This window comes from Hypomesus nipponensis, chromosome 1 (assembly GCF_054491055.1).
Source record: "Hypomesus nipponensis isolate SF chromosome 1, ASM5449105v1, whole genome shotgun sequence".
In the NCBI taxonomy this organism is placed as follows: domain Eukaryota; kingdom Metazoa; phylum Chordata; class Actinopteri; order Osmeriformes; family Osmeridae; genus Hypomesus; species Hypomesus nipponensis.
Window position 1 is genome coordinate 11,105,832 of NC_140361.1, and position 25,869 is coordinate 11,131,700.

The window sequence follows — 25,869 nt, forward strand, 5'->3', positions numbered from 1 at the left end:
CTAACATCTGCATGTCAATACTTCTGAACACTGATGAAATGATGTCATACGTTCTTCACATTGGGTTATGACATGAATTTCCAGCGATGAGCGTGGCAAAGTGTGATTAAAATGAAATCAAAGTGTATCAGTCATTGGAGGTTAATTTGCCTGAACGTAAGAGGTGTGATTCTCATGCCTGGGATGCCTGTGGCCTGAGGAAGGTTAATAAGCTACTTCACCCCAGCCAGAGATGGCGAGGAGGAGAGGTGGAGTGGAGGCCAGGAGAGCACAGCTGCCCAAATGCAAAGCCTCCCAGTCAGACTCGCGAGCCGATGGGAAAGCCTTCGTTCTGGTCTCCTCCTGGGCATCTTCGCTGCAGGTTCGTGTCATAATCTCCTACCCAGCCCAACATGAACAGGTCTGTATACAGTGATCCACTCAGGGTCTTGGTTTTTGGACAGAGTCCAAAACTGTTTTGTTGGTGGTGACGGACGGCGTGCCGGCTTGTCCGGAGGGACTGCAGAGACAGAGCCAAGGAGAGGTTTGGTGGTGGTGGTGGTGGTGATGGGGGCTGGCTTGGTGGGGACTGGGTGTGGAGTTTCACAGCAGTACACGGGGGGGTGTGGGGGGGGATTGGGGTCTTGGTAGGGGGGCTCCCAGTAGGGGCTTACGGACCCGTGTTTGTTTACCCACAGTTGGATTGGAACGAAGTCAAACAGCAGACCCAAACATCATTAAAATAATTGTGAGTGTTTATAGGAGAGACATGTTTGGGCTGCGGTGCATTCATCACTCCACAGCTTTAGGGGCTCCGCTGCTGCATCCACACGGGTGAACCGCCTGGGTTTAATAAAACATGGCCAGAAAGGGAGGGAGAAAGAAGAAGACAACAAGAAAGCAACACAGAAAAAGAACAGAATGCATCTGAAACGATGCCTTTTTCAGAGTTACCTTCAGGGCTATGGTGCAATTGAAAAAAAACAGGCACGGTGCCATTACTTAAAATTGCATTTTAGATCAGATTCTCACCGTATATTTCCACAAATGTGCCCCTCTAGCCTCTAGTTATTGTGGACCACAAGTGCATGTAGAAAACCGTCCATTACCAGTGATGACTGAAACGGTGAAATATTTACATAGTCAAACAGAAAGGGATATGAGTCGGTCAGCCCAATGGAATCATGATGGAATTGGAGGCATGAGTTTGGGGCAAAAAAAAGCCCAGAGCCAAAGCAGCTCTTTTTCCTGAGAGTCCATCCATGTGCTCTCAACCAAAAGGGATTTCAGGAGAGATGGAAGAGGAGAGAACAGCCATGCAGACAGAGAGTTTGAAATGCGGAAAGGCACAGGAAGACGGGGAGGGGGAAAAGAGGAGAGTAAAACTGGGTAAGTAAGGATCACGTTAATCAGTGGAGCGGCCTGTCTGGCCCCGAGGTAAGCGGTTAGAACAGAGGTGAAGAGAGCATGTCCATCCAGTGGCAAGCCTTCTCAAGTCTTCAGGGTGGTAAAGGAACCAGTCGGAAGCACTCTCTGTTCCGTACGTACTGACCAAACTCCTAGTCTCACTCTCTGTTCCGTACGCTGACCAAACTCCTAGTCTCACTCTCAGTTCTCTTCTGTACCTCGCTCACACTTCATCTTCAACTTTCTCATCCTCTCAGGCACACACATTATTACACTTTCTCTTTGCCAAAGTCCATGTCCACCAATGCCTTTGCCATGTTCCAAATTCAATTTATTTCTCCTCAATTGTTGCACAGTTGGCCTGGCAGCATGATGCTCTCTCCCCTATCCTCAGATGTCTTGGAGCACTGTCTCCAATAACGACAAGCATGACTTCTGCTCGGACATCTGCTCTCTCCTTCCCTGTATTATTTTCTCTCTCTCTCCGTCTCTCTACCTCTGCCTCTCATCCATGCAACCTCTAAAGCCATTTGCCATCTCATGGTTGGAGGAGTCAACATTGTTTATATTCAGAGAAGCAACATGGTGAAGGGAGAAGGAGGAAACGTAGAGAGGGGAGGGGGGGGGGGTGTTCTCTCTGATTGTTTACCCGGCCTGGCAGACTCCCAGGCAGGCAAGCAGGGAGACACCATGTCCCTGCTGTCACCCAACCTCCTACACCCCCACCCCCCAAACATGTCCCTCTCAACGCAGATTGGCTTCTCCACCCAACCCCCTCTCCACACTCGCAGGCCGAACCAATTCCACCCAAGAGCCTCAAAGACAAATTAAACATGATAACATGTCACAACTCTGGGCCTGGAGTGTGCAAGGGGATTGTAGTAGGGGAGCTGGCCTCTGTGCACTTTTTGATTTGTATGGAAATTAGGAGAGTCCGGCTGCTGGTGGATCCAATGCACTTCCTTGACCAGAGAAAGTTTGCTATCAAGATAAAAGGGATAACATTTGCAATTACAAATGATCATTTCCATAACAACATGGCTGGTGGAATTTGTGTTTCGATCTCATTTAAGTCCAGATGATGTAAGGAGCTGGCAGCTGGGATGAAAGGGTTTGGGGAACAGACTGCGTGGAGGGATCCAGTGTAGCAGAGAGAATGTGAGGGTGTCGCTTGACTAAAACAACAGCTATCTGCACCTGAAATGCCTATCCAGCAAAACAAAAGTTTTACTTACATATATTGTATTTATACTTTTACTTGACATTGTTATTCTCATATGTTATACTTAAAACAAATCTTAGTTATTTTGATCTTGTTTAGTTTTTACTCTTCTTTAATTGGCGCTATGCTGTTAAATGAGGCCTTGTCTTAAGCATGTCATCATACCAGTAACACTGTCACTCTGAATATTTGATCAATAAAATACTGACTTTGAAACGAGACAGTGTCAGATATGGTGTCAGAAGGCTAAATGGCTTAGCTCCAGATGGGACTGAGTCAAGTGTGCCCTGGTTGGTAGGAAGACTGCAGAAGGCACGTTCCCTGGTTACCTGCAATGATGAGAGGAGATACTTCCCATTTCCAAGGTCAATGTTGACACTGTAAAGAAACACGGCACACTAAAGACGCACACATGTGGAGGCGTTTGGTACAGATTTGCATACACGTACGGTCCCATGATATTTCAACCATGTCCACAGAAAAGATCGCTTCAAAACCAGCATTTACAGGAATTTGCCAAGATGTTAATTGATCTAAATCCATTTCAAAATGTTTTCGACATGCAATGTCCTGAATAAATAATGTAGCAGGTGGAGAATAACCAAATAAGAGAACACAGCAGAGTAGTCTGGCACAACCTCAGACTTTGATTACTCAAAGAAAAACATTGGACAAGAACAACCTTGCCAGAGGACAAGCCATTGAGGGCTGTACAGTTGTAACAGTGTGTGCTAGATTGCCAGAAGAGAGGGAAAGAGAAAGTCTGAGAGCGGGAGAGACAAACCCAGAGAGAGATGGATTGAGATAGAGAAGAAAGACATGGAGATACAGACAGAGAGAAAGAAAAAGGGAGGAAGACAAGAAGAGGGAAGAGGGAGACAGACCCAAAAAGAGAGAGAGAGAGAGAGAGAGAGAGAGAGCACCGAGCGCACAGAGGTTATTAAAGTTAGCTTTTGATGAATGTTACAAAATTTACCTAAAGGCAAATAAAACTAGCAGGACACAGTTTAGGGAGTCTCAGACAGGCAGGTATTAAGGCAGGCTAATATTTGGGGGCTTCCAGTTAAAGTGCACAGCGAAAGCCAGAATAGCTCTCATCTGAGTAGAGAAAATTAAAATCAGTGGGACACCGCAGGAAGCAATATGAAGTGGAAAATGGCGGGAAAAACAGCAGCCCTGACACTCCCTGTCTATCCAGGTCACCCCCTGTGGTACTGCTAATGTACAATAAACCAATTACATGTCATTAATATTTAAGGGCCTCATTTCCCCTCAAAATGTGATGTATTAAAACCCAAATAGAAGAAACCGTTGACCCAGAGACAGACACAGTAGGCGAGCTGCCCCAAAACAGAGAGAAATTACCATCAGGTGCATTCTGTTTTATTGAGACAAATTGTTCCTGCGTGAGACAGCAATTATACTGGCCCCCCTTGTGAAACATGTAGAGAGACACCATCTGATGCCCTCATGGCTGTCTTATTCATATTAAAACTCATATTTGATTATCTGCTCTGTAGCTGGATTGACATGATTATGGGCACCTCCAAACAGGTTCAAACCAATTGAAGTGATGTTGATCTTGGGTTATCAACACATGCTGGCAAAAGAATACAACTCTTCTTCCTTCCCAGACCATTCTGGTGGTTTATCAACAAGGAGAGTGCCAAACACACTTGTTATCTTGTTTGGGCGAGAATGCTGTTGTCTCCTCTGTGTGTGAGTGTGTGTGTGTGTGTGTGTGCGTACATGTTAGCAAGACACTGGCCAGCCTTGACTCCAGATGGACACAGAGAGGTCCAAGGCTGAGTGCATGTGTGGAGCCAGGGAGAACGGGACACACACACACACACACACACACGTTGAGAGAGAAGAGAATCGAGCAGAGAGGAACATGGAGGCTGAGGCAGCCTTGGCAGATGCTCCCCTCCATTTAATAAACAGCATCAGCAATAAACAGCCCCGTCCCCAGGGGAAGAGAGGACACGATGAAGCCCCTGTTCCCAGCGCTTCAACACACAAGCTATCACAAGCCCCCTTCATCATCCAACACCCTCCCAGTGTTGAACATGCAATGCTAGAGCAAAAACTCCACTGACGGGGCCTGGTCTGAGGAAGAAAGCCTCGACTCATTTGCCAAAAGCATATTACACTTTCTGTATCTGAGGAGGCAGTGTTCTAGAGGCAGAGTAGGGACTTTCCGCAAAGGTCTATAGTAGCACCCCACATCGGTATTAGTCAACAAGGATCAGTCAAAAATATGTAGGTAGCTTGTGTGGGCCACCCTGTGGAGTTCAGTCACAAACAATGTTACTCCGCCGGGAAGCTGGTTTGAAGGTGGGCAGAAGCCCCTTTCTGGATGTCATCAGTTTCACATCAGGCGTTCAGGCGGTGTCATGTGTTGGCCAACACCACAGCACGACAGCAGAGGCCACGCCTGAGTGCTTTTGATCAGGCCCGGGTCTGCCTTGGTGTTAACACAGTTATTAGGGGACTTATTAGGGGAGCCAGGGAGCCGGCTAAACCCCCCACTGATTCCATCATTACTGGATCCCAGAAAGGATCATTACTGCCCTGCTGTCGGGGCTTTGTAGCAGGGATTGAGGCTTGGCTGGTGGGCAGCCGCCAGGGTGGCTGGGGGGGGGGGGGGGGGGGAGTACCGCTGAGGGATTTGATCAAATCCTAGGTGATAAATGGAGGGAATCTACCCGGGTCAGACATCTCCAGGAGCCCCAGTTCTGGCCACTTTTTTTTCTCTATAAGCTGGCCTTTCTAGGTGATAACACAAACTCCCTTTGCAGCAGGGGGAATTGGGAGAGAGGCCTTCACTAAAGAGCAGGTCTTTACTGTAGGACAGTGAAACATGACCCTACAGTCTAGAAGTGGACATGATGACACACAAGCATGAATACTGTGGGAAACCCAATGTGCAGATGAATGAATGTGTTGGATGTGACAACTATACAGTCACTGTTACATGTCACACATATTCACCCGTTGTTAACGAAGGCTTTCCAACTACAATCAGTGAGGTCATCTCACACAAACTAGACATGTTGTCTGCAAAGTAATTCTACATGGGAACTTACCTTTCTGTGGGTTTCCATAAGAAATATTAGTCCCTCGAATGGATTCACTTCAAAACAAGCCAGGATTTCAGTATCATTGACTGCAGAGGGTTTTTTTAATAGCTCGTCTAAACTTAAATGACTGGTTCAGACCAAAGGACCATGACCCCACTTTCTATGCTGGCTGGCCGCAGGCGCAAGATGAGCGCGTTCATTAGAGGCCTCGCTGTCATTAGCACAGGAGCATGCTGGGAGAGGAGTGGCCCATGACCCCACTCAGCTAGGTCGAGTGTAACCCCCGGCTTCTCCCTTAAGATAAATCGCTGGACGTCCTTCCATGCGCCTTCCTCAGATGTTTGGTTCTGAGCTTCACTTGTAGAAGATAGAGCAGAGCTGTCCACTGGACTGGTCCTCACAGGGAGAGGAGGAAGACCCGTGGAGGAGGATAGGGAGCGTTATCTGCCCCCCCCCCCCCCTCCCCTTATCTGGCCCCTACTGACGGCAGGTTAACTGCTGTGCATGTTTTTGTTGACTTTGTATTCAGTTCCACTTGTGTGTTGGCAGAAGTAGCACACAATCGAAAGAATGCTGATATGTACACAAGTGTCTACATTTTGTTCTTATTCGTTACAGTAACTATAAAGCTATAATTTCACTGAACTTGACTTCCCTCGCTGGGGATGTTAAGAAAACATGTCAGAGTCAACATGTCATTATTACAAGAAGTCATCGCTGCACTTTCTCTATTTAAGAGTGAGCTTCAGAGATCGAGAAAACCTATTAGAGGAGAAAGAGAGGGGAAGGGGGGAGGGGGGGGGGGGGCAGCATCAATCTTATTTCAAACAGGACCGAAAAGCTCCAACCCGAAACTGAATTGCTTTTCAAATGCAGCGGGCCATGCTACGCGCTCAATCCACGAGTGCATCTGATTTGATCCCGGGAGCAGAAAGCAGGCACAACCACTGATTGATACCGCGGAGTGAAAGGAGTCGAGGGTAAAGGAAAAGAGAGAAACGGCGAATGAGGGATCGAGTTGGAAAAGGCCAAACAGCCAGCTGTGTGTGTGTGTGGGGGGGTGGGGGGGGGGGACAAAATAACAATACAATGAAGCAGGCGGGCTGCCCGGCAGCAGCGATATAAATACAGCAGAACAAATAGAACCAGCACAAGGGGACACTTACATTTCCCCCAGCCCTGCAGTGATGTCTGACCGACTGAAGAAGAAGGAGAGGTTACTGGGGAGCAACTTGGAAGAAAAAGGGTTGGAGGATTGATTGAGCAGCCTCGCGGCCCTGTGTGGCCTGGCTGGGATGGAGGGGGTCTCAGGGTGACTTGGACGGAGGAGCAGGGTACAGGTGGAGGTCACCTGGTCTTGGCTCCAAGGACCCACTATTCTGCTGACACAGCTCTCTGAAAGGTCAAAGCAGCACTTCTTTTCCTCTATCTGGATGGATGGGGTCAATCTATATGGGTGAGGAGGGCTGAGCATTCAATGAATACCTGCCCACTTCATTACTACAGCCGCAGTTAGGAAAGGCTGAGCCAGTTGGGAAAAGTTAAGATATGCAAGCAAGTCTACTGTACTTCCAACAGTCCCTTCACTGATGTATTTAGCTGGAGCGCTGTGTGGATGTTGCTGTAACTGTGGCAAGGTAGATCTAATTGGAAATACAGTACAAATCTGATCATCTTAAGAGGCTGGAAGCTGAGCTTGAAATCCCTATTGATTATGTTGTCCCTTTCTTGTTAAAACCTATTAAAGGTCTGTGGCTCTTGAACCAGCAGGAGAGTTGTAGCAGTTGTACACTCCCAGTGGTTTCTGAGCTAAAGTTCTCTGAGTGAAATGTGCGCTGATGAAGGTTAGAAAAGTGCTATTGGTTGGTTGTAGGTTTGTTTTATTTTTTCCTCGGTTGTTGTTCTTTGACAATGCTAGTAACAAGCATGACTCCCAGGGAACAGTGAGTTAACACAAGCCTTTTTGCACCATGTTCTGGGGGCAGCTCCACAGGGAAGGCATTTACACCTGCTTGCCTCATCCTTCACGATACAACAGTCCCCAGACTCGTGCTTCACTTATAAATACCAGCCTTGAGATAAAGGAACAGAAGGGACGGGAAAGAAAATAGGAGAAAAACCAACGTGTTAAGTGCAGGGCCAAAAACGGCGCTACATAAATGAAGGGACAATTTTCCAGATAAATGAAGTTGGTTTGTTCCAGCGATTGGTTTGGCAGTTCAGCTGTGAGGATTTATAGTGTGTGGTACCAATGTTAGACAGACAGACCCTCACAGACTCATTTACCCACGCAGACATTATGTTTCCTAACCCACCTCTGCAACAGCTGAGGTACCAGTATGAACCACTTGCTTAGGTGAAACACATGAAAAGCATATTTTGTCGGTATTTGAAGCACCTGCCAACTTGAATTGAACTGCAATGAAAAACTATAAAATAACAGTCAGCATGAGAAGCTCCTTGACAAATGTTGCATATTTGAATATAGTATATTTACAGTGAAGATCAATTAGATATCACGTGTTTCAATGTGACTGTCTACTAATGCAGTATGTGTTATCCAAATTTGGTAGAATCTTAAAAGCCCAGAAAGTGCACTTGGTCCTTGCAACAACTAAAAAGCCAACAACATTGTAAATACATAATTATAATAAAATAGTGGGGCTATCAAACATTAAACAGCATATTTTATTCATGAGAATCTACTGTTTCTACAGTAGGGGGTATCTGATAGGAATCCATAAAAAAACTGTTGTGAGTGTGGCCAGCAGAAGCACATATGTAACAGAGGCTCTACTATGCTATGTGCTGTATGGAAGGCGTAAGAAAGGCACCATTAGATGTCATATGCATGTAAACATAATACGATGTTCTCTCTCTTTCTCCCTCTCTGCCTGTGTCCATCAGCTCACTTCCTAGCTGATCCCCATGAGTAGGGTAAGACTGAAAGCCAATGCCAGGCTGTCCACACAGACAGAAAAGTTGACTTGCAAGTAATAACCACAAAGCTCAGGCACAGAAGAGTGCTGCATGACAGGGTTCTAGCTATGATCCACCCCCCACCTCACCCTCAATACCCCCACCCATCCCCTCCCCCCAACACCCTCCCACCTCCCAATGAAGGATGTCCACATGAAGCAGGAGAGTCCACATGCTGTCAGAGAGCTAGCTAACAATGGCATTGTCATGGGAGGAATACATATTCCCCTCACACACGCATACACACACACACACACACACAAACGACTCCGAAAACAAACGAACAAAAGGCTGCTTTCTTTAGCCTGTGTTATTCATCAGCGAGTGTGGCAGGCCGGATGTGTATCTGAGAAACAAACGGTCTGGGACGGGAGAGTCCCTGAGCTACATCCACAAGCTATGCTTCTCCGAAGGACCAGCCACTGGTCTGGAAAAGGCAGCAGTCAAGTCAAGCATGACTGTCCTCAGTATACATAAACACACACACACACACACACACACACACACAACAACAACAAACAAACAGAGAAACCTGCCAAAACCGTACTCAGTAGATACAGCACAATGAGTTAGGATGATGAATGAACAATTAACTGAGAAGGTTTCCACTGTGTAAGTAGGATGAAAGCACCTGTTTCATCCAGCATAGAAGTGGCTTCATGCAGTATGAGTTGTGTTCGCCATAGCAACAGGCAGGGGAAAAAAAGCTTACCTTTGGTCTTGGATGAGAAGCTGAGGGAGAGTTGGGCTAGGAGGTCAGGATGCTCAAACTTGTCCTCCTTTGCTTTGATCCAGAAGCAATTCTCTGCCATTTCCTGAGGCACTATCTGCAATGACAGAGGAAAAGTTCCATTATCTGCACAATCAAACGCTGCCATTCCACATGCCCTTCCTGCCACTCAAATAGCAGGTCCCAACAAAACCTCTCACTTTAACTTCAAAAAACGAAGAAAAAAAAAACGAGAAAAAAAAAAGAAAATTTCAAGTGTATTTAAAGAAATAAATGGAGACACAACAGTGCAACTATGCACTTCTCACAGTTTGGTGGAACATTTGCATGAAAGGGGACGAGGTCCTGTGAGATTAGGGAACAATAACATGTGGATAGACCCTTGCTGAACCCAAGACTTTAAGGCTCTCATCTCCTTCTCCACAGGAGAATTGGAACGCCTCTCGACACGACTCACACCTAACCGCAAGGCTTCAACTGTTTACGCAGCATCTAGCGCCCCACGTTAAGTACCGTTACCCCAGCTGCTGTCTGCCAAAACATATGGAATGAGCACCTCCGTGCTGTTTGTGATGATAATTGCCTGCTAATGTGCGTGGTGCTGTCCTTCGCCAGTCCATTATGGGATGTGTCGAGTGGCTCTGCGATGGCACTTGCCGTGGCACTCGTGTGCGGGCAGGACAAGCGGCTTGTTGCACCTCTGTCATTAGCCCTTTGACAACACGAGGAGCGACAGCTCCCCCCCCCCGGAGACTGAGCACCTGATCTAGAGGGAGACACGGGTCCAGGGAGAGGGCTCCACTTGATAACAGGCATTTGGTGTAAAAGCCATGGAGCTAGGGGGAGGGGGACGGTGGCTCACTGGCAGAGTGGCATAATGGTGGCCAAAGGGCTTTTAATGGAGAACGTGGCCAATGAGAAGTAGAAGTTGTGTACAGCAGAGGTTGTGGCCGCTTATTGTTGGGAGTGCAGCACCAGTGGGCTTCTCTTCTGCTACCAAGGGCCATTTAGAAGAATTGAAAGTGGTCGATGCCAACCCCATGGCCTGTACAATTTGAACTGCAGAACTGCAAAAGGCTCTGAAAGGCTAGTGAAATAGCATACAAAACAATCAAAATGGGTTTGATTTTCCCTATGTACTTCACAACCAGATGGGAACAATGTATACATCCTTATAAGGGTCCAAGTATGCATGCACTGTAGAGACTGAGTAAGAAGAGAATAACTGGCAATGACTCTGACTAAAGGGTCCAATTCAAATACTCTAAGTGATTGCTTTGAAGTTTGACAGCCAAGACACAAAGACAAACTATTGTGAATACAAAGTTCAGGGCAGACTAGAATGGCTGCCATTGTGAACACTGATGATGGCCTATTGAACTTTACAAAGAAATGCTAAACCGCAGCATTAGAATGTCTGTGCACATAATTCCATTGAATTATTGGTTGCCAACGACTTCCCAGATTCCGGGAACAAGGAAATGTTTTTGGATCCTGTCTCGCTTCTGCCTTGCATTTCTGTCTCTATAAGAGTATTGTTGTGCTAATTTATATAATTACAGCAGCATCACCCTAAAAAGGATAATTATAGTTCTGCATCATTTGTAAATCCAAATTGACTTGTCTATAGACAATTGCATTGTTCAGTCCAAGTCTTGCAGTGGCAGAGAAAAAAAGAATAATAACGTTATCATGTTCAGGAATCATCATCACCATAAAACAGGGATGTACTTTGGCAGTGTGAATGTCTGAATATTGTGCAAATGATAAAATCAATAGTATCAACAAATGGGAATTTCTAAATGTGTGTGTGTGTGTGTGTGTGTGAGAAAGTATGTAATGTACAGTATGCGTTTGAATATTTACAACAACAACAACAAAATGTGGGCGTAAAAAACATGCAAGGGATGTGAACCACATGTGAGCACAACACTTGAAGGGAGCCTGTCGCTCAGCTTGCCCATGTGACATGACAGTAACTACTGACAGCAACCCACAATAGCCCCGAGCCACACTTCCACCACACTCAGTGAACTATGTAACATAACAGCACGCTTAACACCACCCTGGGATGTCCTACCCTACAATCTCCACCCCTCCTCTCGACACTAAGTTCAGCTTCAGACTGGACTGGCAAGTCCCCTTGATACAGTACAAGACAACTGTGACGACTGCCTGATTCAACATCCCACTAACCTTGAAGGTAGTCCAGTCTTTGTGTGCTAAACTAATGTGGGAAGGTCTCTTCCTTTTTCAGTGTAGTGTGTTTTAAGATGATTGTATTTTTCACACATACCCCCCTCAAATCAACCAGGTTTTCCCTGCTGTAAATGTGTGGTGGCTTGTTGTGGGCTGTGTGCAGCCTCAAAGACTGTGTAATCATTTGCTCTCCCCTCTGAACATGTTGTTCCCCCGTGTAGCTGTGCTAACCATAAGAGAAATTGCATTACACTACCTCCAGGCAGCAATCTCCAATGTCAATGCTTGAAAATATGTTACATGCAAAAAATGTATACAGTATAAATGTCTATGACTCATGGCTGGATTCCAAGCACTTTTCACTTTGTATAAATACTTTTTTATTTTTTATTTTATCCAGCTGATATGATGAGTCTCCTTTGGGTGATTCTTAAAAATCAAGTCAAGCGTATCGACTGTCTCCCCAATTCAATTCTCGCTTCCTCCTTGTCTCTCTCTCCCTCCTTCCCCCTCTCCCTTGCCCTCCCTCTCCCTCTCACAAACAGACAGGCTGCTTCTTTCCTTCAAACATATTCACATAGTGGTACTGCATCATCAGCAAGATAAGGCTCCCTTCCTCTATCTTCACAGGCACCCAATAAACATGTACACATTCATATGTGGTGTGGTGCTTCAGATGGTGTGGATGGTGATGGGGTCGTACAGCTGTATGTATTCTTCACCTCCCGCATCTTTTTTTTTTCTTTTTTTTTTTTTCCAAGCCATAACACGGTGGTTCTGGCATCTCCATGCCTCCATCTGCTCCAAACAGAGGAGACAGATGACTCCAGTCTCACTTAATCGACACAAGAGACACAGATTGCTTTTCCTCAGGAGGCTATGAATGCCTTTGAGTGCTATCTAGTGCTATTTCATTTGCATGTCCCAGCTCCAACGTCTGCCGAGGCAAGGTTAATGCACATGCATATTCCTTCCATTCAGCACAGGAAAATAGAGGTGTCAAAGAGGGCTTGTGAATATAACCACGTTCTACCAACACACACGCATGCACGCACGCAACAATGTATATGTGTGTGCATGTGTGTATATATGCGCACACACACACACACGCACACACACGTATGTATAGAGAGAGAGAACAGGCTAATAATAATGAAACAAATGTGTTATCTTTAACTGCATAATAAAACAGCTTTCCACTTATTGGTTGATGTGCAATGATAAATAATATTACCTGGGTCACTGTACCTGAATGGATTGGCAAACAATGTTATTTAAGCAATAAGCCCCAAGAGGCTGTGTTTTGCGTTAATTTTAGAACAGGTAAGGGGAGTTGTTAGGCACGACACAAAGAAGAGTGCCGAAAAACCCCTTACATGTTCTAAAATCTGCGCAAAACACGGCCTCTTGGGGCTTATTGCTTTTCTAAAACTGTTACTACAGATATATGATATGGTTTGATAAATAAAAGCAATTAGAAACAAAATAGTTTAATAATAAACCGTAATTCTTCCGCTACCTCAAAGTATAGTTCCTACATAAATCGTTGCCACGCAACAGCCAGATGGACACCTTTGCCATCTTTTTTTAATTTGAAATATTCGATGCGCAGTAATATGAAATGTTAAAGAATGTTATGAGGACAACCTGTAATGGTTATGCTGGATTTTACAACGGCATGAAACGCGATAAAGCCAATCACAATCAAGGATGGGAAGAACTAGTTTTAAAATTATGAATAACAACCATAAATCAAGGCATGAATTCATCAATCCATATGTTTTGCATTATGTCAGAGTAAATAGCCACAATCAAAAAGTGGGAAACTGTTTGTGTGTCACTAATGAACTTCAACTACTACATTATTTTTATTTTTACTATATTTAATTTAAGATATTTTTGGGAGGGGGGGGGGGGGGGGGCTGAATCTAGGTTAGTTAGTTATTTTGGCATTTGTCAATAATTAAAAAGAACTCAGAGAGTTCAAACATAACCATATGCAAAGCACAAAAACATGCATGGCATTTGCAATTCTGAGAGGTCCTGAGGCAATGGAACCATGGTAAAATAAAAACCCACATTAAGAAGAATGCCCTTCTGAAATCCTATTAGAATTGTAGCATGTTACACAACCAAAACTCTTTCTCAAGTGACATTAGCTTGGAGTGTGAGTGCAAGGACAAATTATGCTAGGTGTGAGTGCAATTGAACATAGTTTACAGCGGTATCTTAATGATTAAGTGTGGGGGACTGTTGACCCTCGGAGAATGCCAAACATGAATAGACTTGGAATCACCATGGAGCTCAAAGTAGATTGGACCTTCAGGTCCCTTTAAAATGTTTCTTTTCATTATGGAAGAACTCTAGAAATCTAGAAATCAAGCAGACAACCTCGGCATTATTCACAACAGCATTAAGACACATTTTGTAATGATGTCATTTCAGCACAGAATGAGAGTCATAAATAAAGTTGACGTCCAACAGGTTGTGTCACCGTACCTTGGACCAGTTGACCCTCTTCATGACCGTCTCAGGCTTGTAGATCTTCTTGGGCTCCAGTCCGTAAGGCAGCTTGATGACAGGCATGGCAGGGGGCGGAAAGGCAAACCCTGGAGGCCCTCCGGGGGGCGGTGGTGGGCCACAGCCTGGTGGAGGTGGGGGTCCACCACCTGGAGGAGGAGGGGGAGGAGGTGGCATGCCGGCCATGCCGGGGGGAGGTGGTGGAGGAGGAGGAGGAGGAGGAGGGGGACCTCCGCCAGGTGGGGGCGGCGGTGGGGGAGGCGGGGGAGGGGGTGGAGGAGCTGCCCCCCCTGGTATGGGTGGTGGTGGGGGCACTCCAGTCCCAGCTGCTGCTGGTCCAGCTGCAACCTGTTGACACGAGGGAGTGATGTAAGAGACGGTACGACACCCATCCCCCCAAAAATCCCTGTCAGTCAAGATCAGGGTCTGGGGACCTGGGGCCCAATGCTTTTACCACCATTACACGACTGTCACCCTCAAAGCTAGTGTAATGCATTTGGGATGCTGTGAGTGAATTTGTATTTGTGTTTCTATGTCTATGTGTGTGCGTGTGTGTGTGTGTACCCATGTGTGTGTGTGTGTGTGTTTATTGCTAAGTGTGAGGACAGTTGATAAAAGCATGGCAAGGGACTGTTGTACCCCTCTTTCAGCTCCAGTCACATTCCCTAACAGAACTAGATGTTTGCTCTATTGCAAAAAGAACGATGATGCCCCATCAAATCTCAGAGGAGTTCTTAGTTCCAATGCTACAGCTGGGAGTCTGGGTTATTTGGATTCCTTGAGCTGAGGTCCCAGATATATTTAATGTAGTTCAAATGTAGGGAGATACCTCATGCTCTCCACTACCAGTGTTCATGATGAGTTTCCTGATGTGTGGCTGTGGGTGTTGTGCGTGCAGAATTGTAAGTTAACATGAATTGCTTTCAGTACTGGGTGATAACTTCACTGTGTGTGTGCATATATTTGTTTTACTGAGCAAATTACTGAATCAATTTCCTTGCATGGAAAGCTTATAAAATGGTTACATCGAGGACTTTACAAACAAAGAGTAAACTTTGGACACCATATATCTGTGTGGTCTGCTGAAATACACCATCTGTAATCACGTGTAGTGGGACTCTAAAAGCTATGGTCACTGTCAGTGCTGTGGTCATCGGAGAGCACAGGGGACATGTGCGACAGACGAGCAGAGGGCAAAAGAAAGGCAAGGAAAAAAGAACGTGTCTGTGTAACATGCGTTCATTCTGAAGAATAATTTCCATGACGAGAACATAATTTCTTTCCTATTTAAGGAAAAGTCACGCTGTTCAAACGTTTACCGCGCGATGCCTGTGTATGATTCGGTACGCATTTCATTTAATCAGAGCCCGTAATAGGTGAGCCTGAACTGTTGGGAGTTGATTAACAGGAAAATTGCTTCTGCAATTTGCTAATAGATAAAGTGTATGGAAGTGATACGGCCACCTGAACCAGTTTAGCTAATGAGAACCCCTAATGGAATTCTAAAACTATACTAACACTTACTCCAGCAATCTCGGCCAGAGCTATACATACATATGGTGCTGTATTCACAATTAAACATATTACCTTTTGGTGCGTCATTGGCACAAAGGTGTAAACATAGGGGAGGTAGCAGGAGAGGCTCGACCATGGTTTTACAGAAAGATAAGAAATGTTGCCACAGCATGCAAAAGTCCAGATGAAAGATTCTGGCAAAGACAGGCTATTAGGCAGCAGACAGGAGTGAATTAAACCCATTACTGATAAGAGCCAGACCCGGACACATCTACCCTATTAAGGGGCTCCACAGTATAAACATTTTTTCTTTTCTTTTTTATATAAACCTTGATAACAGTTGTGAAAGACTGTTAAGAGACAAAACATATGCAGATAGAAGAATTAGAGGTGCCATAGCATAGATAGGGTTTGACCTTTGGTTTAGATTAGGGGCCTTTATTCGGAAAAGTTGCCGGGCACTTTTCCAATAAGACTGACTGCGAGCAAGTTTCTCATTTCCGAAACCAATTCCCTTCCAAGTGGCCTTCCCCCTGCTCTCTTGATTATGTGGGTAATATGTGACTGGTCTCATCTTTAAAGGCATTACAAAGTGTTTGATTACACAATGCCATCAGCCGATTGTTTATTAGGAAGGAAATTAAAAAGGTGTAGCGTGAGGAGCATTTGAGACCGGCAGCCCTGAGCCCCTCGACGAAAGCCCCCGTCCAATGATTATACGTCTGTCAATCTCCGGCCCGTCGTGGCCCATTTTCTCTTTTAAGATTAATACGAGAGAATGGCAGCAAATTAGCTGCTAAATTAGAGTGCCATCGTTGCCGCATTCAGAAGACCCCACTCACATGCTTGCCCCCCCCCCCCCCCCCTCTCTGTCTCTCTCTTGCCTCTCTCCATCTCATTCTCTTTCTCTCCCTCTCGCCTATCTCTCTCTGTCTCTCTCTTTCCCTAACACTTTTTTGTTCTCTCATCACGCTGGGCCCTGCAGTGTCTAAAGAATGCTAATCAGGCCTAGTATTAAGCGGCACCCCAGGGATCTGAGCAATATGACACTCTTCACACCCTCTGTCCCAAGATCAAAACTCAAACTACCTTGCCCCCAGACAGCAACCCAAGTTTCTGGCTTCACATAGCAACAGAGCTTCGTTTCTGGTGTTGGCTGTTTCTTGTTGGGACTGGTTCACCTCTCCTCTCATAAGCATGTATGAAGCTCACAGTTGTTTTGGCTAGGCTTTCACAGTAACAGTTGTTTTGGCTAGGCTTTCACAGTAACAGTTGTTTTGGCAAGGCTTTCACAGTAACAGCCTAGGCTGGGATCACTGCTTGCTGGGGGTCATAGTGAGGTGAGTGGAGGTAGGCTGGTTGTCCTAATGGCTTCTTGGCAGCCAGCCATCTCCCTAGCCTCATCTGGAGCAGTGATTAGCAAAGCAGAGTGGGCTGATATGAAATCTAAGTCCTCTACTGTGATATTCACAGTGTTTAGGAATCAACAAGGGGGTCAGACTGGCTGGTAATTAACTAGGACTTTCCTACAATTAAAGATTCCACCCATAATATTATCGTTAATGAGCAATGGAGGTATTTGGTCAGAAAGTGTTTACTGACAAAAATTGAATTTCATTGGTGCCGATATATTGATGGCAACTGATTAACCAATTCTGTTGAATACAACTTGCTGTAGATGTAAATGAAGATGTTCTCAAGCAGTATCATTTCCAGGCATGCAGGCAGAGTGGAGAGAGGGACACATATGCACAGGAGACACCCACCTTGGCCTCAGTTTCCCTGATGAGTTTCTGAGCCTCTTTGAGCTTGTCTTTCTCACTAGTTAACTGGACAGACAGCACATTAACACACACACACACACAAACACACACAACAAACAGAGGGACAAGCACAGAAAGCAACAGAAATGTACACACAGAGGTAAGTTAGGAAGACAAAGATACAGAATACTAGTACATCGATTCCAGTACACCAAACACAGACAAAAGTTAGAGCAACAGAGCGTGCTACCGAGGGTATTAGTGTCAGAGATAAAGCAAGACATTAGCTTTAAGCACCATTGGGGTATGCACATATTCACAGAATATGTGTGACTGTAAGTTAACATCATAACACAACCTGAACATTGTTGAATCATAATCCTTCTAAACTGTAACCAGTGCAATTTATTCACGATCACATCATTGTCCCCGGGGTGAGAATGACACAGTGGAAGATAGTTCTGTTCAAACACAAGGCTCTCAGCAGCCCTACTGTGGTTCTACATGGTGTTTCATGCCACAGCAATTCTCACTCTTACACTAGTCTTTTTGATGGCCGCCACCACTCTCTCTCTCTCTGGCCGGCGAAGCACTGGGCTTTATACGGAGAAATTTACTTTAATACAGCATATTATGTGCTTTGATATTTCCCTCTGTGTGACCTCGCAAAAAAGAAAAAAAGAAAGGCTTCAACAGGAGGGAGGGCATGGCTGGCTACATTGTCGGCAGCTGCTGTAACGTATTGATACAGAGCCATTCCTACAGAGCCAGCGCTGCTGTGGACTGAGGAGAATTAAATATTTAACATGTTTAATGGAAAGGAGATGGAGACCAAAAAAAGAATTTCCATTTTGCGCGAGTTTTGAAAGTGGCCATAAAGTGCCATTTTGAAGGGAAAGGGGAAACTTTTGGTTTACCCTCTGGACTGGATCTCTATATTCAAAACCTTTACCCGCAAGGCCCAACTTTTCCCGGGACATGGCTGGGATATGTTTATTTCAAAACTTCAGACAGGTTCATTTGCAGGGCTGTGCAATAACTACATGTTTCAGCACATGTTAGCACAGTGCTGCCCGTTAATAACCTATCAAAATGCCCCCGGCGAGCATGTTAACTGCGACTACATTTGTGCTGGTGAACTGCTTGGCTGTAACTCATGGCAATGGCAGTGAACACATGGCAGCAACGAGCGCATTGTGAGCGCTACACTGTCATTACCTGTTCGGCTCGACGCAGTAATGAGAGAGAGCAGCAGGAAGACTGGTAGTGAGAGAGAGCAAAATAAAAAGAGAGAGAGAGAGGACTGCAATGCCTCTATCCAGACACTGGGCTGTGCTGGGTCAGCTCCATGACCGCCAGGTTGTTAAAACCGATTAATGGGATGGCACACAGAGTGCTCTGAGGTAACAACGCAGTTTTACATTATTCATTTCAGCCTGAGCCAATTCTACGATTACCTCCCTCCATCTCCACCTCCTCCTCCTCCTCCTGCAGCACAGCTGGGTTAGCAAGGGTTAGGGGGCGGGTGGAACAGCTCCATTTGTTGCAATTTTATTGTGTCTTGTCGATGTTTACAGGGAAAACCTGTGCTCCATCAGATCAGGAGGATAATCAAACAGACACATCAAACGGCCTGCTTGTTATAATGCCAACGCTGCCTGAGACAGAGGCTCATTAAATGCCTGGGTTCACTGACAAGGTGTGAAGCAGGGGCGAGGAGACTCCCATGCTCTTATATCTGAGAGAGTTCTGTCGACAAGATGAGCAGTTTACACTTCATTCATATTCAATAAAATTCCAGATGCGGTGCGGGGAGCTTTGATGAACAAACTGAGTGTCTTCACATGGATTTAAAGGTTTGGTGCTCTGGAGGAAAATGGCTTTACGCGGGGCTGTGTCAAAGGTGGATTAGGTTACATAATTATACATTTTTGTCTGGTATCTGCTGCTGTAGTTTCAAAAACCCAGTTTCAAAGGCTCCACTGTCAAACTGTTTTCAAGGCAAGTGAGAAAAACACAAATCAGAAGGTGTCCCTGTGAGAGGTGTTTAACAACTATGTACATTAAAGGCTATGATATAATTGAAAAACCTTTTTTTTTGTATTTGATACTTGCGGTACAGTTGCTACAGACAAATGCCATCTTTGACAATTTGAAATCCTAACTCGCTAAATTATCTAAATGGGCTACATGATAGTGATTTAACTAGTGACAAAATATAATGTTGGACCCGAAGCCAAAATAGATCAAATTCACTACAGGTTTGTGTTGCTGCTGGAGCCAATATGCAAGTCATTGAGAGAACCACTTCCAGGAACAAGTGGAATAAAAGCTGTAATTGGGTGAACAGTGTTTTCTAGTGTGCATCGCAACGTGTGTTTAAACTCGATTTTAGCCATGCCAAATTACCCACTGTGCTATGCCGATGCGCTCACAGCCCTATTGACGCTAGCTTCCTGTTAGTTTGCCTTTCTCCATCGAGGCACATGTCTGTTGATGTGAAACGCTCCAGCAGCAGCGGGTCTTTGAAGGAGCATTCAGAGGAGCACAGGATGAAGAGGTCCGCCTCTCAAGGGCTTTCCTGCACTATACTACCTGTTAATGCACCACAAACAGCCTGGCTTCAAAAGACCCAGGCCTGCTGGGTATGTGTGGGTGTATGTGTGCATGTGTGGAGGGAGAGAGGGGGGCGGGGGGGGGGGGGGAGGTGTTTTATAGGGAGAAAGCTTTAAAAACACACACATGCACACACGCGCACACACAATCCACCGAGAGAACGCAAGTAAGCAGACGATGCCTTGATGTGCTCACTGCGGTGAGGAGAGGAAGAGGCGGGTTGGAGAGACAGAGCGTAGAAAAAGAGGGGATGATAGAGAGTGATGAGAGGGGAGGAGGCGGAGTGCCACCACGGCCACTGTGATGGCCTCATGAATATGTGCGTGCGGGCGGGCAGTCGTTGGGCGCTGAGCGAGTGATGAACGAGTTTGGCAGAGGGAGCAGGTAACGAGTGGTGACACGGCACTCAGGCAGATGAAGAGGGAGAGTAAGGACTGCACACAAATTAAGTGAAGTCTGGACGGGGAGAGAGGGCATAAGAGGGGGGGGGGGGGGGGGCTCAGTGTTGGCCAAGATGGAGGCCAAACCTTGCCGCTAATGCTTCCCTCCACATTCGATGAAGAACTGAGGAACAAAGGGTTGCCAGGGGCAGCCGTGAACCTTAATGAAAGCAACCGCTCTTTGGGAACAGTCCAGAACACAAAGCTACATGTACTGGTAGACCAGGAGACAGAGAAATGGGGAAGAGACTGGACTTATGTACTGGCCGAATAGTTGGTTTCGAAAGGATCATCTCTGGTATGGATTCTATAGCTCCTCTCAGCATTGGTTTCTATTAAATCCAGTAAGCAGTGAAGCAAAATGCTCTTTTGTCCCTAGGCAGCACTAAAGTGTGTCAAATTGGGTTAAGGAGGAAATAGCAGTCATTTGCTGTGCTGTGGTTGAAGAGGTTTGCTCTGGTAAAAGATGGTGGTGCGAGGGCCAGAAGAGAAAGGCAATCCATCCCTGTGCTGATACAATTGCATAGAACAGGCTGCGATGGAGAAATTTACCAATATCAAATCCTACATTTTAAAAAGGAGATTGACCCATTATTAAATCAAACGCTCTTGAATGGCTGAAAATACCCACTTAGAGCAATATTGCATCCGTGCTTGGGGTGGAAGGTTTTCAATTTGACCAAATTAACCAAAAGTACTCTTCCTAACAAGCATATTAGCGCCGGCCATGATGGCTTTCAATAACAACTTGTAAGGTCCTCTTTCTAATGACGTGATCAATGTGGGGCTTTCAGCCTGAAGTTTGAAGAGAGAGAGAAAAGAATACTTCCTATCGTTGTACCCTAATGCTTCTGTCCAAATCGATAATATTGAACAGAAAAAGGTAAAAAAGCTAAAAGGTGTTTGAATAGATGGATGACCCTACCGCCCCCCCCCCTCCCCCCCTCAGTCATCTCGCATGGGGTTTACCTGTGACTGCAGGGTACGAATCTGACCCTCCAACTCTTTGATTTTCTCCTCCTTCTTCTGAGCCTCGGCTTGGGCATCCTGCCGTGCGCTGAACTCTTCATCGAACTGCAACACACACACACACACACACACACACATACAGTGGTCAGTGGTGGTGCGTCGCGAGACGACAGTCAACCACAGGGAACGTCAACACCAGGACAGCCCGTCTCAAACACCGTTGGCCGGGGTCTAATGATAGCTCGTTGAGCCCTACCCCATGGTCCTCTGTCTGTGTTTTGGGTCTGGCTTTCATGTGTGGTGATAGGCCTAACCTTTGTGTAAATCCACCAGTGTCAGGACAATGTTTTCACTGCCGCAGCAGGAGGGAACCTGGCTTTCATTCTGCGCACACCCAGACCTCCTCAGATGTCCCCACACAGTGCCAGGGGTGCTGGGGCAGATGCGGGGGTGTCGCCACCGTCTGAGGAGGCCTCAAAGTGGGCTAGGGTGCCTTTTCATCTGACACAGGTCTGTGAGTCACAGCAGACTAGGTGGGGATGGCTGCAGCATCAAACCAATGCTGTATGGTTGTAGATGGCTGATCTGTCTGAAGGCAGATTGCCCTGATTTTGGGTACCAGTGTCTCTCAGAGGCTGTGATGTGAACTAGGAACCGTACATCCTTTATTTAGCATCAAGTACATCAACATTAAAAAGGTGCTGCTTGGTCATGACAGATTAGATAAAAGGGCGATGAACAGTGTCTGTACATATCTTAACTTGTGACCCTCCGCATCGTACAAACATCAAAATGTACGTTGGTGCATCGATTCTTGTAATACAGATACAGATCATGTAGCTTCGCTGCCAGCTATTGATCGGGGCATGCAAATCAATAGCTTGTCTGGAAGCTCAGGAAAGAAAAACTTTTCTAACTAGGAGGGAGGGGGCATACCAATAGGGGTAAAGGAATGATTAATTCCTCACCTTTTTGGAGAATTCAGCAGCCTTCTGCTCACTCTCATCCACCTTGGCTTTATCCACACACTGATCTGGAAGACACAACACCCGGAGGCATCCCTCACCGTGAGCAATCATGAAGTGCAGATCAGTTGATGTCTACACGGTTAACAGCCTATTTCAAATCCCTGGTTTGAGTGGATGTGCATTTTCAACCACGGAAGGAATTATGTGAGACGAAGGAAATGAGCAGAAGAAGAGGGGAAAAGACACCTGTCGTTCCTTATTTTTGTCTTGACGTATCCCCTGGGAGATATGGATTCTGTTCTGGAGGTTGCCAATGTGATTTTAACAAAAACAACCTGAATCGTTGTTATTCAACTCATTAAAGCAGAGCAAAGAGAAAACATCTAACGCTGAATTTGTATTACTTCATGGATAGGCTTGGAAACTTTTAATGAGACTTTGTTGGCTCAGAAATGTTAGTGACACAATTGTGTTAAATAAAACAATGAAAAACTTTGAACAAAATTGTATTAATTGTTCATTACCTCTATTAGAGGTAATGAATGACTGCATATCAAATTTAGAGCAAATAGACCTTGTTTCTGTATGATTCATGAGACACAGCTAATATAATGTCCTAACTGCATAAAAAAACAGTTAATTATTCTCAATTTTATGATGAGACATGATGTGCTACAGTCTTATCCCACAGAGAATGCATTATGTATGCATAATTAGACTACCTTATCTTATATGTCAAGCAACTGCAGGTGTTGCTGAGAGGAATCTCAGGGGCTAACAGGAAGATAATGAGAGGGAGCCCAGGATATTACAATATATTTAGCAACACGACTGATCCTCCCACTCCTGTAGTTTAGAGGAAAAAAAAACTGATGATGATTGAAAATGACGGAGATAAATATGAATTGTATACTGTTGTATCACAGCTTTGGCTATATTACTAAATAGTTGTCTATTTGGATTTTGTTTCCTAGCTGCGGTTAGAGAGTGGAATTGTGGTGCCAGTCTTTCAGCAGTCATGCTGTGGATGAGATCATTTCAGAATGTGCAATGCAGTAATCGGGCCTACCTATTAGGTGGGTGAAGTCAACGTCCAATCTCTCCCGGTATCCAAAGTCCGGGTCCATGCCACTGCGATGGAGTACCACCTGAGACACACATTCTTCTATCACCTTGTAGTACTGCGGCCTAGGAAGTCAAGGAACACAGCACAATTAAAACCCTGGTAAGATATGAGCGGCACAAACTATACAGGTTTTCTACAAATTACCCTCATGCCCAACCTAGAGGTCACAAAATGCCATCCCTGAAAGGTTCTGGAAAAGAAAGACACAATTAATTTGATCACTTGCTTTACCACGATCATCAAATCGGGATATTAATCTTGCTGTCTGAAAGCCTTTCCGTGACTCTGTCCATTTCAAGGTGACTCACTGAGGCCGAGGCCACCGTGCCCCCTCGCCTAATTTGCAATCATCTTTGCCAATTAAGGGCAGCCATAAAGACTGGAAATGCAAATCTAATCAGTGTAATGTGTGTAATTAAAAGCACAATGGCGGGGGAAAACATGTCTCTTTGTAAGCAGTGTGACAGACAGTGTGTTCGATGTTTTCGGCACTCAGCGCATCTGAAGCGGCCTGGGACTCCTGTTCCGCCACACAGGTTGGAGCTTGACCTTTTCCCAGTTATATTATCAACTTTAATTGCGAGTGACATTTAGCAAATACAATGTCAACTTAAGCTGAGCTCCGTAGTGGCAAATAATAATGTTCCAAGCATGACCTTGAATGGTGCCAGCAGATACGCAATTTTCCCCCACTAGAAATGTCTCATCTCTGCTTCCTGTTCCCCCGAGCCAGCGGAGTCTGGAATTTAATGATGTGGGACCGATCCGAGGAAATGTCGCCTCAAAATCCGCACTTGAGGTAAAGGATAATTTGTCACTTGCTCCCGGTCAACGCTAGTTAAATCCTGGATTTGCCAAATGAATGTGAATCAGTACAGGTTTGAGTTACATGACGGTAGACGAGTTACCTGTAATTATCGTACTTTCAGATGGGTGAACTTATTTCAAGGAAGGAATACTCTTTTAGGGCAGATGTGAATGTAGAAGGAGGGTGTTTTGGAAAGCCTGGGGGAAACGCAAAGATAACACTACTGCACTGCATCATTCTGTATGTGTGAGTGAGGTATTAAGAGTGTGGCTGAATAAACAGTCCAATAAATCTTCAAATAGCTACTGACAATCCAAGACAGGACGCTGCACCCATTGATTCTAATGTACCCCCATATGTTGTTGTACACCCCCTGCCCCCTAAAAAGAGAGCCCTATATTTAGAGCTCAGGCAATCTGTGGAAGTCAGATTTGATGTGCTCTAATTTATGCCTGGCCTCTTCCACCAAACCAGAGCTTCTCAGTGCTGCTCTGTGTTTCGAGGCAGGACGCCTCAGAAGTCCAGGATCATAACAAGGCTGTATGCAGATAAGGAAATCAAAGGCTGTTTAAAATCCTGCTTTTCTGTTGGCTTTGGACAGGGACAAGGGGCATGGGTATTGATGTGTTTAAAATATATGAAATGCTGTAAGCAAGCTACATTGTGTCTCAGACAGGTTTTCATAATTAAAAGAATGCAGTTAAAGTGTAAAGTGTCTATTTATGTGGAGTACAACTAGCTAACAGCCCTGAAACACAGAGAGGAGTCAAGCCTTCATATCTAATGACAGGGAATTAGTCATTGCCTCTAGTGCGGGTCAGACATATCATATCGTAAACAGAAAAACAAAAGCAGAGCATCCAGTGCCAAGACATGTCACCACAGATCTTCCTTTAAACAACCGTTTCCTAAAGCGAGGACAAGCGAATAGGAACGGAAATGCATTTTGTCGGCTTCCGCGTCCCACTCAAGGCGAGGGAGTGGGCTCGCGACAGAGACCGCGGTCGCCCCGTGTGGCTTAGTGCCGTGGCAACGGGCTTATGACTGTCACCGATGTAGACCACATCATTATCTCCATAAGCCGCCCTATTTTCCCAGCATCCCCTCGCCATCGCCACCGAGCCTAGATAGCTGGGGAGGGAGGGAAGGAGTGACCCAGAACTGTCAGACCTCTCTAGAACAAGGGAGCATAGCGGGCAGAGCCCGGCTCCAGAAGCCAGCATTTGTCCCCAGCACCAGTCCCCTTCCTCCTCCTCCTCCTGCTGCTCCTCCTCCCTCAATCTGGCACCTTCCCTCCCCTCCATGGTCCCAGCCCTCAGCCCTCCTAGCAGCCCCTGATCCAGCTCTGCTCCACATAGCGAGCCGTAATCCCCATGTCGCCCCCCTCCAAAAGAGGAGATCTGCTCTATATTTACTGGGGTTTCATGTGTTCCCATTAGTCATAGAATGCGCTTGCTCGCAGATTAATCATCCCAAATAAAAACCAACCCTTGGGGAGGGGTGGTAGGGTGGCAGTGACGACGCACGACGGTTCCGAGCGGTGTT

The 25,869-nt window shown here is 45.7% G+C and overlaps 1 protein-coding gene across 11 annotated transcripts in view; it reads right to left on the reverse strand.

Moving 5' to 3' along the window:
• The window catches only part of diaph2 (diaphanous-related formin 2), a 319,038-nt gene that overhangs the window by 187,107 nt on the left and 106,062 nt on the right, over positions 1 to 25,869 (reverse strand). For all 11 annotated transcript variants that reach the window (XM_084690922.1, XM_084690925.1, XM_084690924.1 and 8 more), the window contains 5 exons: positions 23,460 to 23,578; positions 22,391 to 22,455; positions 21,423 to 21,527; positions 14,099 to 14,467; positions 9,383 to 9,497 (listed from right to left, as the gene is read on the reverse strand). In XM_084690922.1, coding sequence (XP_084547048.1) covers positions 9,383 to 9,497; positions 14,099 to 14,467; positions 21,423 to 21,527; positions 22,391 to 22,455; positions 23,460 to 23,578 — 773 coding nt within the window. The remainder of the gene's footprint in view (positions 1 to 9,382; positions 9,498 to 14,098; positions 14,468 to 21,422; positions 21,528 to 22,390; positions 22,456 to 23,459; positions 23,579 to 25,869) is intronic.